This window comes from Sminthopsis crassicaudata, chromosome 6 (assembly GCF_048593235.1).
Source record: "Sminthopsis crassicaudata isolate SCR6 chromosome 6, ASM4859323v1, whole genome shotgun sequence".
NCBI classification, from domain to species: Eukaryota; Metazoa; Chordata; class Mammalia; order Dasyuromorphia; family Dasyuridae; genus Sminthopsis; species Sminthopsis crassicaudata.
In genome coordinates, this window is record NC_133622.1 from 166866295 (window position 1) to 166879667 (window position 13373).

The 13373-nt window shown below is 35.7% G+C and overlaps 2 protein-coding genes across 2 annotated transcripts in view; both read left to right on the forward strand.

The window, feature by feature from the left end:
* Window positions 1-13373, forward strand: part of LOC141548031 (sulfotransferase 1 family member D1-like) — a 72537-nt gene that overhangs the window by 7475 nt on the left and 51689 nt on the right. Inside the window, exon 3 of the mRNA XM_074276794.1 lies at window positions 251-342. The gene's annotated coding sequence lies outside the window, so the exon portion shown is untranslated. The remainder of the gene's footprint in view (window positions 1-250; window positions 343-13373) is intronic.
* The window catches only part of LOC141548032 (sulfotransferase 1 family member D1-like), a 28080-nt gene that overhangs the window by 7465 nt on the left and 7242 nt on the right, over window positions 1-13373 (forward strand). The window contains exons 3-7 of the mRNA XM_074276796.1: window positions 704-858; window positions 2984-3109; window positions 5696-5793; window positions 9488-9614; window positions 12463-12557. Of these exons, the coding sequence (XP_074132897.1) occupies window positions 714-858; window positions 2984-3109; window positions 5696-5793; window positions 9488-9614; window positions 12463-12557 (591 nt within the window). The 5' untranslated portion in view covers window positions 704-713. The remainder of the gene's footprint in view (window positions 1-703; window positions 859-2983; window positions 3110-5695; window positions 5794-9487; window positions 9615-12462; window positions 12558-13373) is intronic.

The following is a 13373-nucleotide window of genomic DNA, read 5'->3' on the forward strand; positions in this document are numbered from 1 at the left end:
ATATTTTATACTCTCGAGAATTGTTTTGATGAAATTTCTCTTTATATCCATGAGTAGGCTTTTCCTTTCTTCCTTATATTTGCTCTCTAAAGGTATGAAGTCTAATGTGTGAACCAATGAGTGAACTCCTTTAAAGGTGTGAACTAAGCACTTTGTTTCAAGTTCTGGCCCATAACATCTCCTTGTAGGATCAAATCAATCATTCTGAACCATGCTAAATTAGATAATTATTGTCTCTATCCAATTGCAGTGACTTGACACCTTGTAAGAATCCTAACAGCCAGCCTCTGTGCTCATCACTGAGGATACAAAGAAAAAAGGCAAATCTGAAGATCTTGAGAGGTTTGTCAATTTTGAACTCTGCAAGTTCCTCCACATGCCTCATTCCACGTATTATTTCTGCAGTGCTAATGTTAGAAGTCAAAATTATTTGTCTCCTCAGTAATCAATGTTAGAACAAAATTTTTTTTACTCTTTGTGACAATAACTGTGGCTGACTAGCTGCATTATAATAGGGTTCCACCATATATAGTTTATTGTTTTACTTGACAAAAAAAGATAATACAAATATATTGGTATATATGTCAAATATGTATTTCAAAAAATGTCCATCAAATAAGTATCAAGTGATGTGTCAAAATGAAGATTTCATAAACTCTGCCAATGTTTATGAGGGACTTCCATTTGTTTGTTTTAAAACCAGTCTTTTAAAAATGGAGAAGAAAGAAAAGTTCACAGAAGAATTAGTGGATGTTCATGGAATCCCTCTCTTGAGGAGCATCGCAGAAGCATGGTCCCAGGTAGAAGGATTTGAGGCCAGACCAGACGACCTTTTCATTGCTACCTATCCCAAATCGGGTGAGTTGTCATTTCATTAACACAATTACCAGCCATTTGTGTTACATGCAGCCTATGAAATACTAAGCCACTCATCTCATCACTCAATTTCTCCATCAGACATGACAAACATACAGCCATCAGATAGAGCTGATCCACAGTGGGGTTGAAACCACATTAAAGTTGAGTTCCCATCTGATTTTTATGTGTTGATTTGTTCAGAGATAGATAGATACATACATACATATAGATATAGTTATAGATATAGATATGTATTCAAATATAATTTATAAATATGTATACATATGTGTGTGTTCTTAATCAATATGCAGTCCATGGGGATATTTTTATGATTTATGGGTTTAGGGGCCTTGTTTCAATTTGAGCTTAACCTCATTGATCTAGATTCAATGATTTTTCTAAAGCTCAAATCTCAGCTTGTCATTTTCCTACTCAGTAAACTCCCATGATTCCCTCTCAACTCCAAAATCAAATATAAAGTGCTCTGTTTGGCATTCAGAACCCTTTATGACTTAGATGCCTATTACCTGTCCAGTCCTCTCACAACTTACTCCTCCACACGTACTCTTCAATCGAGGTTCCCTGGCTTCCTGCCGATCCCATCAAAAAGATGCTCCATCTTTCAGCTATGGAATTTTCTTTGGCTTTCCCTCATGTCTGGAATGTTCTACCTCCTCTTTTCTACCTGCCAACATCCCTGGATTTTCTTCTGGCTTTCTTTTACCTACCAACTAAATTCCCCATTTTCTACAGCAAGCTTTTCTCAAGCCCTCTTAATTCTAGTGTCATCTCTTTCTTAAGTATTTATTTATCCTATACATAGCTTATACATATTTGTTTGCTTCTTGTCTCCTCCATTGGATTAAGAACTTCCCAAGACCAAGAATTGTCTTTTGCTTTTTTTGTCTCCAACAATTATGCCTTCAATAATTTTTTATTGAATGATTGATTTAAAAAAGCGAATTAGAGAAGATGGCAACCAGCATTATTGAAGAAGTTTCCTTCCTTGAGATTTCAGTCCCTATTTCTATTTCTTGTATGCTACTTTTTAAACTCATTTTCCCACACATGGTCAAATGGTTCCTACCCAAGTTTGGTGAAGGACTGAAGGACTCAACATATTGAGTAAATGACGTAAATTTCTTTGGCAGTCTTATGCAGCTTATGGACCTTGTGCAGAATAATTTTTAATAACTAAGAAAAAGGCCACTTTTCAGCTCAACTTTAGTGAAAATAAAGGTGTCATTTCCTCCCTCAATGTCATGAACCCCCCTGAAATTTATTCACAAAAATGCATCTACGGACCTCTGATTAAGAATCCCTCCTTTAATGTACTATCCCTTAACTGAGTTAAATAGAAGAGCCCAAGTCCTTCTTGATTGAAGACCAATAAAATCTATGTCCTCTTTCTGCTTTTCAGTCATCAAGACAGCAATATCATACACAAATATCTCACAAGCAAAGGCTTCATCTTAATTAGGTCACATGGATCATTAATTAGCTTATATTAGTCAACAAATCAGAAGAGTTTTGTATCTGCAGAACTAATAAGTCATATTCTGCAGTATTGAACACTTCATTTTATTTGGAATGACCGTAATTGATTTTTCTGTGTTTAATTAGAGCAATTTGGCAAATTCAAGACCAACTAGATCTGGGATCTCAGTGCTATATAATCAAAAGCATTGATGAGCCTCTTTCTATTCACTTTTACTTTTTATATAACTTTTTCAAGCAATTTCCTTCATGAAAAGAATAGCTAACATTTCTATAGCATTTACTACCTGGCAGGAATTGTCTAAAATTTTACAATTTCATCTCATTTGGTCTTCACAACAACCCTGCCAGTCTGTGCCATTATTATCATTATTTTACAAATTAGGAAACCTGAGGGAAACAAGAGTTAAGTGATTTGCCCAGATTCACCCAAATGATAAGAATCTTGCATGGGATTTGAAGTCAGGTCCTAGGCTCAAATACAAAGACTCTGTCCACAGTGCCATTTAGCTGCCTGCAGGTTCCTTGTGTGAAAATGTTTTTTCTTTAATAATCATACTTCCATAAAACTGAAATAAAGTCTATTTCTTAACTTAACGAATTTAATTTCTATAATTTGCTTTTTCAGGAATCACTTGGGTCAGTGAAATCTTGGATCTGATCTATAACAATGGAGATGTAGAGAAATGCAAACGAGATGCTATATTCAATCGGGTCCCTCTCATGGAATTGATACAGCCTGGATATACAAATGGTATTTCTAGTTAGTGTATCTTTATATTAGAAAAAATCAACGGTTCTCATACTCTTCCCATCATCTCTACAGCAGACTTTGGGAAAAAATTTGGTGAAAAAAAGTCTGCAAAACTAAAAAAAAAAAAAAAAAAAAAAAAAAAAGGATAGGAAGCTAATCAAATGTAATTTGAGAAAATAATAAATTATAATAATTTAATCATCAGATAATAGCAACAAATTCTTTCCTTCATTCTGCAACCACTTGATAGTAAAGGGAACAGTAAAGGGGCAGCAATTGGCCAGGAAGTACATCATCCCCTAAATTCAGATGTAAAGATTTTTAGACATTTGCTCAGAGCCTATAGGAAAATCTTGAATGTGCTTATGAAACATTGCAGATTTTTTTAATACAAAGAAGTGATGTCCCCAGGAAAAACAAGAATTCGGGCCAAGTCTTTGTTTCTCAACAGATCTCTCAGATAACAACATTCTTCCCCTGGCCTTGGTTAGCCCTGCTAAACCACCACTGCTTAAGACTCCCTCTTCTCTGAAGCTTGGCCCCACTCTTCCTGACATTTCCTGATGCTATCAAAACTTGTCCCATAGCTAGTCTCCCAGTTAAATAACAGAAAGGATAAGCACTGGGCTTAGCATGGGAAGGCTTAGAACCTGAGATCTGAGGACTTCGGTGCTGAACACATCTCTTAACATCTCTCAGACTCAGTTTTTTCATCTCTAAAACGGAGATAATGTCATCTGTCTCAGATTGAACGGTAAATGACATAGTATATAACAAGCTCTTTGCATATCTTGAAACCATTCTATGGCCAATTGTACTCTGTCTAAATTATATTTCCCTCCATTCCATTTGAAAAGCAGCTGCCATAGTGTATTGAGCACTGGACTTGGCATTGGGAGTTCAAAGCCTATTTTGACACTGAAGTCAATGAGACAAACTCTGAGCAGTATACGCTATGAAATGAATGAGAGAGAATACTAGGACTGTTTCCACAGCCCTAACAGGATAAGCATGGTGACACATGTTTGGATGATCGGTGTGCGGCCTGACTAAGGTGTTATAGAAATGTGAGCAAATATTCATTCACTTCATGAGCAATTTCCCCATAATTTCTCCATTTGCAAAATGGAATTGGTCATGGCTTTCTCTAACCACCAAATGGCAGCATGTTTAATTAATGAAATATTTATTGCTGAAGCATCTATAAGCTCCTAAAGTAAAGGTTTAGAAAAATGGCTAAAAAAAGACTGTAAAAGCGGAGTATAAGACTAATCATAATTAATAGGTGGGTTTGGGTATATGGCAGCTAAGTGGTATAGTGCATAGAGTGCTGGGCCTAGAGTCAGGAAGACATTTTCATGATTTCAAATCTGGTCTCAGACATTATCTGTGTGACCCTGGGCAAGTCATTTAGTTCTGTCTGCCTGAGTTTCCTTAACTGTAAAATGGAGATAATAATAGCGCGCACCTTAGATCAAATTAGATCATATATGAAAATTATTTAGCGCAGAACCTACATAATAGGAACTTGTTTCCTTCCTTTCTCCCCTGAAGAAGACCAGCTCAAGGAGTAACTAGGTGATGTATTGGATAGAGCACCTAAGCCTGGAGACAGCAGGACCTGAGCTCAAATCTGGCCTCAGATACTCATTAGTGTCTGACTTTAGACAACTTACTTAACCCAATTGCTTCCCTCCCCGCCCCCCAAAAAATGATTGGCTCTAAAGATAAATGGACTTTGGCATATACATGAGTCATGAAACAGTTAAATGATTTGTACACAGTCATATATTATATATTTGCGTATATGTATGTTTGTAGTATGTCTTTATTAAGTAGGACTTGAAGGTATCTGACTGTTCCTGATTTCAAGTCTGGTTCCCTATTCAATTAAAATATTGTGTCTCCTGATATCATACTTATTTGATTTTTTGCTCTTCTCTTTGTTGCTAAGGCACTGAGACTTTTACCAGCCAAATTACCACCAAATCACCATAAAAATAAAGATATTTAAATAGTGCTATTAGCCTCCCACGCAGGTTGGTCCCAGTGCATTACTTTTAAGCTTAGCCAAATGAAACTTCACAAATCCTATGAATGCTTTGTGTAATAAAGTGAAGTTTTGTCCAGTAGATCTATAGAGTCAGTGCATTCTGAAGAAGGAAATGGAGCACAGTATCAAGAACCCTAGTTTTTGGACTTAGAGGACTGGCATTCCCAGGTGAGCCTGGACAATTTACTTAAATTCCCAGTTTCATCTGTAAAACAGGAGGATTTTACCTCTATCTTTTACAAACCCAATAACCTCCATTTGATTTCAATTCTAATCTATGAATTAATTTCAAGAGACTCTGAGAAAAATGATGGACGAACCATAGATCTGCAGAATTAAACTTTTGGGTTTTTTTTAAATAAGAAGGTGAGGGAAAATGTCAACCACACCATAAAATTAAATTTCTATGATTTACTGATTACATAATGAACTTTAACAAGGAAAGAATATGCTAATGATGACTTGGACAAGAATAGACATGAAGAGAGAGAAGTAATTATTGCCAGTCTTGTCATTTCTTTCCACACCAACAGGTGTAAAGAAGTTGGGAGAATTAAAGTCTCCACGCCTACTGAAAACACATCTGCCAGTGGAACTCCTTCCTTCCTCTCTGTGGAAGAATGACTGCAAGGTAATCAATTGGAAAGGAAAGAGGAGACTTTTAAGCTGGCCTCCTGTAATCAGGCCTTCCATCTCCCATTAATGAAAGAGGTATTTGCTTCCCAGGGAGGAGACAATTAGTTAAGATCTTATCTACAGGGATGGCATCCATGTAATCAGAGATTCACAGAATCAAAGAGACAGACTTTTTTAAATGGCTATCATTTTATATAGCACCTTGTGCTTTGCAAAGCACTTTACAAAGAGTATTTCATTTTGTCCTCACAATTACCTGGAAGGTAGATCCTATTATTATTTATATTTTTCCAGTAAGGAAATTGATGCAGACTTCCATAAGGTCAAACAGGTAGAAATGTGTGGGTCTGGATTTGAGCTCAGACCTTCCTGGCCCCAGCTCTAGTGCTCCATCTAATGGGCCACCGAGCTGCTTCTCTTCCTAGGGATCATTCCACAACAGCACTTAGCTTCTACATGAGTATGTGACATAAAATAACTGCCACATTGAGTCAAGATGCTCTTATAAAGGTAATTTCTCCCTTAAATATCTCTGGAGAATAAAGTCTTCTTCCCTATTTCCTTACCATTTTAAAATCCTTATGCCTGGCACCATGCTTGACACATAGTAGATACTTTTAAAATATATGAAGGAATGAATTGAATGGAACCTATTCACTAGTAGATATGCCTAACTGGAAAGTCACTTGCTATTGGGCACTCTTACCCATCATTCCACACCTGAAAGATTGATATTTGTAAAGCACAGATCCAAGCAGATCACTCCTCAATTTAAGAAAAAAAGCTTATAGGACTACCACTGAACTCTAGGATGAATAAAAATTCCTCTACTTCATCTTTGAAAGCCTTCAAAACCTATCTCCAGCCCACTTTCCCAGCCCATAGTACAAATAATATTTCTTCATTCACTGAATTCCAGCAAAACTAAGCATTTTGCTGTCCCTGATGTTGAACTCCCCCATGCCCCTTGCTGAGTTCATTCATCTCACTCTCCCTCAGTTTCTTCATTTTTCAAATGTGGGAATTGGAAGGTCCTTTCCAGTTTTAAATATATGCTTCTGTGGCCTTCTATTTCTTTATGGGTTATTCTGTGTCTGGTTTGATATTTCTTTATCTTTCTGGTCTTATCAAACTGTCTCCTGTGCTTGTGATAAGCTCCCTCCTCACTTCTTCCCCAACATCCCTAGTTTGCTTCAAGGCTAAGCTAAATATTCCAGGTCCTCCAGAATTCCAGTCCTTTATAAGTTCTCCCTATAAAAATTACCTTGTATTTACTGTATGCTTTTTTATTTAATTTTCTTTGTATGCCATTTCCCCCCAAAGGAATGTAATTTTCTTTTTTTTTTTAATATATATATATTTTTTTTATTTTATATATATATATATATTTTATAATATTATCCCTTGTATTCATTTTTCCAAATTACCCCCCCTCCATCTATTCCCTCCCCCCGACGACAGGCAATACCATACATTTTACATGTGTTACAATATAGTCTAGGTACAATACATGTGTACGAATATCATTTTCTTGTTGCACAATAAACATTAGAATCCGAAGGTACATGCAACCTGGGCAGACAGATATTAGTGCTAACAATTTTCTGAATGTAATTTCTTAAAAGTAGCAGATACTTTGTTACTTTCTTTGTATGTCTAGCACAATGCCTGGCACATAATAAAAAATAAATACTTGCTAAATAGATGAATGAATGGTTTAAAATATCATATAGTGGCCAACATTTGTGATTTAGTAAGTAAAATGTATCAACACAATTAGCATTTTCTTTGATGACTACAGTGCCTTTAATGTCATTCTTTTGGTAGAATGGGATAACCTCCCTTGAGTTATCTCCAGAGACACTTCTGGTACATCTGAAGGATCAAGTCTTTGAGAAGGCAATGGAACACCCTTACTGGTCACTGCACAGGAAGAGCTGCCTAATCAACAGTCTTCATTTAAAGGGAGAAAAAAGGCCACAGAACTACCTCCCTACTCCCTGCTTCAAACAGGAACTTTCAGAGAGAGTGCCAGGGCATGTGTTATTTCAGGAAAACAAAAAGTAGAGAATGGAAGCAGAAGATTTTTGTCTTTTCAACTCTAACCTGAATGGTCCCATGGTGTTGTCTTCTTGCCAAAGCACATGAGAAAAGAAGACCTGGCCACCCCTATTACATCAAAATAATAACATCAAAGCACTGTGGTCATGAAAAAATTAAAATATATTATACTTAGAGCTAGGTGTCCTAAAGGATAGAGTGCTAGGTCTAGAATCAGAGAGACTTGAGTTCCATCCTCCCTCAAATTCTAGCTGTAAATCCATTAACCTCTGTCTGCTTCAGTTTTTTATTCTGTAAAATGGGAATTATATAAACACCTACTTTACTAGCTTGAAAGAATCAAATCTTTTTGTAAAAACCTTTGCAAGCTTTCAAGAGTAAGCTCCTGAGCCGTGAAAACTGCCTGCTTTACTTTAAAAAATCCAAACGGAAAACTTCAAAACTCAGCAAGTTGGGATGAAATGCCTACTACGTGCCAGGCATACAAAACCACTCCTTGCTTTTGCATTTTGGAAAGAGAGGTAAGGGAATGACATGTAATAAAAAGGCTAAATATTACATATTCAAATACAAATTAAGTCTCCATACTCCACAGAACAATAGTTGTTTTGTAGTAGAAAATATGTATTGTTGTAGAATCACAAAATCCCAGGGTGAAAAGGAACTTCAGTCACTTATCCACCTCTCTCACAAAGTATTAGCCTTATCTATAAAATTCTCAACTATGCCAGCAGTATTTGGATTTTTTTTCCTTTTAAATGGAATCTCTGGTATTAGATTTATTTTCTTATACTTGGCTTCTTTTTCCTACAGATAGAATGCAGAAAAAGATTTTAATGGAAGATCATAATTTAATTGGATTTTGGTTAGCTGGGACTTTTTCATGGAGCATTTAGAGTTGTGATGTCATAATTTTTTGTTTGTTAGAAAACACATGCAGTAGTACAATAGTGAATGTTTAATAACTGAGTTGTAGAGTTGTAGTTAGGTGACTCTGAGGATATAACTCTGAGTCTGGAGTCAGGCCTGAATTCAAATACAATCTTAGACATTTACTAGCTATGGGACTCTGCTCAAGTCACCTAATCCTCTGCCTTACTTTCCTGATAGTAAAATGAACTGGAGAAGGAAACAGCAGATCACTCCAGAATCTTTGCCATGAATACCCCGAATATGATCACCGAGAGTTAGACTAGACTTCAACAACTGAACTACCCCACAGGGAGAAAAAATGTAGATCGAACCCACTTTTCAGTTTAATTTATCTACATTATTAACATTTTCTCCAATTTTCTCTTAATTATAGGCAATCAACAAAACACCAAATCAAGTCCTGATTTGTAGGATTTTGTCAATATTTGAGATATAAATTCTCATGCTGAAAATATAAATCTCTTCTTTCAAGTCAATTCGAATTGACTATAACACATGCCTGGAGATCTGAAAATGGTGCCCTCTCCCCTCCATGTTGTGCTAATCAACAGTTATGGAGGCCTTTGTCACAGGACAGCGGTGGAGGCCTAGATCGAAAAGTAGGAAGGGGCAATATCTGTTACTGAAGTCACTTAATTATCTTTTTTTAAAAGAATACTAATTAAACTTCACAAATCTCCCTTTTGTTCCCACAGATGATCTACGTATCACGGAATACTAAGGATGTCGCTGTCTCTTACTATTATTTTTATAAGAAAATAAAGATACACCCAAAGCCTGATAGTTGGGAGGAGTTTCTGGAGAAATTCATGACTGGAAAGGGTAAGACTAACTATTCAGTAATGGAATATTATTATTCTATAAGAGGTGATAAGCAGGCTGATTTCAGAGAAGTCTGGGAAGAATTACATGAATTATTGATGAGTGAAGTGGATAGAACCATGAGAACCTTGTACACAGCAACAAGATTATACAATGATCAACTGTGATGGCCCTGGCTCTTTCTACAATGAGGTGATTCAAAGCAATTCCAATAGATTTGTAATGGAAAGAGGCATCCTCCTCCAGAGACAGGATGATGGAGATTGAATGGGATTCCCAATGTAGTTTTTTCATCTTTATTTTGCTGGTTGTTTTCTGCTTGTTTTTTTCTTTCTCATTTTTCTGTTTTAATCTTATTTTTCTTGCATAGCATGGTAAATGTGGAAATATGTTTAGAAGATTTGAATATGTTTAACTTATATTGCATTGCTTGCTGGAGGAGAAAGGGAGGAGAAAAATTTGGAATACAAGATTTTGAAGGAGTGAGTGTTGAGAACTATCGTTGCATGTATTTTGAAAAATAAAAAGCTATTTTTATTTTTTTAAAAGAGGAGGGGGAAAAGGCTAAGTATTCATTGGATCTGAACTCAAAAGTAAGAAATACTCGATGATTGAATAAATCTAAGAATACTCTTAGATTGAATGAAGGGAAGAGAAGTGAACAGTGAATTAATATATGTTAACTGAGGTCCCTTTATCTATTTCCTATTTTCTGAGACAGGAAATAATAGTTGATGGCATAATGAATAGAATGCTAGATATGGAGTTAGGAAGACTTGAATTCAAACCTATGCTCAGACACTGTGTGATTTTAAATGGTTAGCTAATTGGCACTGCTAGGTGGTGCAGTGGATAGAGCACCAGCCCTGAAGTCAAGAGGACCTGAGTTCAAATCTGGCCTCAGATACTTACTTCTTAACTGTGTTAACCTAGGTAAGTCACTTAACTCTGATTGGCTGAGCAAAAAAAAAAATTTCTCTCAACACCACTTGTCAAATAAGGATACCATCTCATTCCCCAGGATTATTATGACAAGTTATTTTTTAAGGTAAAATGTTTTGTAATACTGAAAGCACTTTCAAATGTTAATATTATTGCTATTAAAATAAAGGAAATCCAAGGAAATCTACTCAATAAACTTTGGATAAAAAAATCCATCTCCATCCAGAAATAGAACTATGGAGAATTGAATACAAATTGGCAAAAGCTATGATCACTTATTTTTTTCTGGTTTTTTTTCCTTTTCTCCCATGGTTTTCCCCTTTTACTCTCATTTTTCTTTCTCAACACATTCCTAAAAAACGTGTATTAAAATAAATAAATAAATTTTAAAATGAAGGAAAAATATTTAAAAGAGGTGAACATGATAAAATACATATATATATATATATATATGTATATATATATATATATATATATATATTATGATATCCCTTCTAAATAGAACAGGTATTATAAATAATCAGAATTTATAGATCAATATTTTTCAGAATAATTTTTCAAAATTCGTTCTCATTCTTATTGCCCTAATACACAACCCCATTTTATGCCTGGAATGTTTCAAAATCTCCCAACTTGTCTTCCTGCCTCCAATCTGAACCTTCTCAAATTTTCCACATTTTGCAAATTTTAACTCAGTTTCTACACAATAAAGTGGAGATTGCTTTGTCTGTTATACAGCAGAGACTATATTGATTATCTTATCCTTTTAAAAGTAATTAACTAACCTTAACAAGTGAGGTTATTGTTGTTCAGTCATTTTTAGCCCTGACTATGGATAATCCCATCTTGGCAAAGACACTGGAGTAGTTTGCCATTCTTTCCCCAGCTTACCTTACAAAGCAGGACACCAAGGCAAATAGGGTTAAGTGACTTGTCCAGAGCTAGTGTATTGAGGCCAGATTTGAACTCAGGAAGATGACTTTTCTTGACTCCACCATTAATCTATGCACTATGGAGCCACTTACCTATCCCGACAAATTAGGTATGAACACTTTTTTTGACTGAATTTACAAATCAGAATGGAATGTGAAAAAAGCCTATACATCCAGACCGGGTACATTAATTCTGGTTGTCAATCAAAGATGATCTTACCTAACAAAGGGAATTACTTTTAACTGATGGGATAATCAGTGGAACCTTATCCTCACACTGGCATTCAAGACATTGCACAATCTTCCCTAGACCATCTCCCCAACCATCGCTTCACTAGCTCACCGCCAGATCTCCTCCATCAAAATGGCTCTTCTCATTTCTTCCCAAGTCTGTCTAAGACAGGTCTATGTTTTGACTCTTGTTCATGATATTCTACCGGTATAAAATGTCCTTCCCCATCTTCTTTTAGGATTTAAGTTCTACTTGTCCTTCAAGGCTCTGCTGAAGTGTCAACTTTTTGCATAAGTCCCTAAATATAGAACTGGAGAATTCCAAAGGAAATATCCAGACAAACCCTCTATTTTAAAAATAAAGAAATTGAATCCCAGAGAGGTAAAGAACTTGTGCATTCCATCTAGATTGCTAACAGACTGCTTATTTTTAAGATGTCTTTTTTATTCCTAGGATTCAGTGCCTTAATGGTATCAGTATTCAACAAACAGTTGAGGCATATTGTATTACACCAGCAAAACACAGTACCTTGAGGAAACAAGCTCCTTGTGCTTGTTTTTTTCTTTTATATCCCTACAATTTAAGTGTTTTCAACAAAGTGGGCACTTAATAAATGCTTCTTAAATTAAAATGGGATGACTCGATGACAATTACATTAACAAGAAATGTGGGTAGATTTTAAAGGTCTTTTCTTCCTACAAAACTTTTCTTCCCCCTGAATGTCTTCTCTTTTGTAACTTAGTGATGTTTGGTTCCTGGTATGACCATGTGAAGGGCTGGTGGGAGAAGAAGAAGGACTACCGTATCCTCTACCTCTTCTATGAAGATATGAAGGAGGTGAGAGAAAAGCAACCCTTTTCCATATGAAACTCTGCATACTTCCATTTTTCCTTTGAAATCCTCTTCAATCAGTAATTAGTTCAGATACAACTATCCTATGTTCTATCTTCTTCTGACAAAGTGTCTCACACTCTTCTTATGAAGATGAAGAGAGATGAAATAGACAAGAATATTCAATTAGATGGATTTCAAAACTAGTTGGAATGGCCAGACTCAAAGAGTTATTGTGCATGATTCAATAATAATAGCCGAGATCTCCAGAGAATTGCCCCACAGATCTGTGTTTTTTTTTGTTCGTTTGTTTTGTTTTGTTATTGTTTTTTTTATTGTGAGGAATCTTTTTTTATTAATTTTATAATTATAAACATTTTTGACAGTATATATACCTGAGTAATGTTTTTATAACATTATCCCTTGTATTCATTTTTCCAAATTTTCCCCTCCCTCCCTCTACTCCCTCCCTTAGATGACGGGCAATCCCATACATTTTGCATGTGTTACAGTATAACCTAGATACAATATATGTGTGTAAGTCCAATTTTCTTGTTGCACGTTAAGAATTAGATTCCTAAGGTATAAGTAAACTGGGTAGATAGACAGTAGTGCTAACAGTTTACACTCAATTCCCAGTGTTCCTTCTCTGGGTGTAGTTGTTTCTGTCCATCATTGATCAACTGGAAGTGAGTTGGATCTTCTTTATGTTGAAGATATCCACTTCCATCAGAATACATCTTTCTACAGACTTTGTTGTTGAAGTGTATAGTGATCTTCTGGTTCTGCTCATTTCACTCAGCATCAGTTCATGCAAGACTC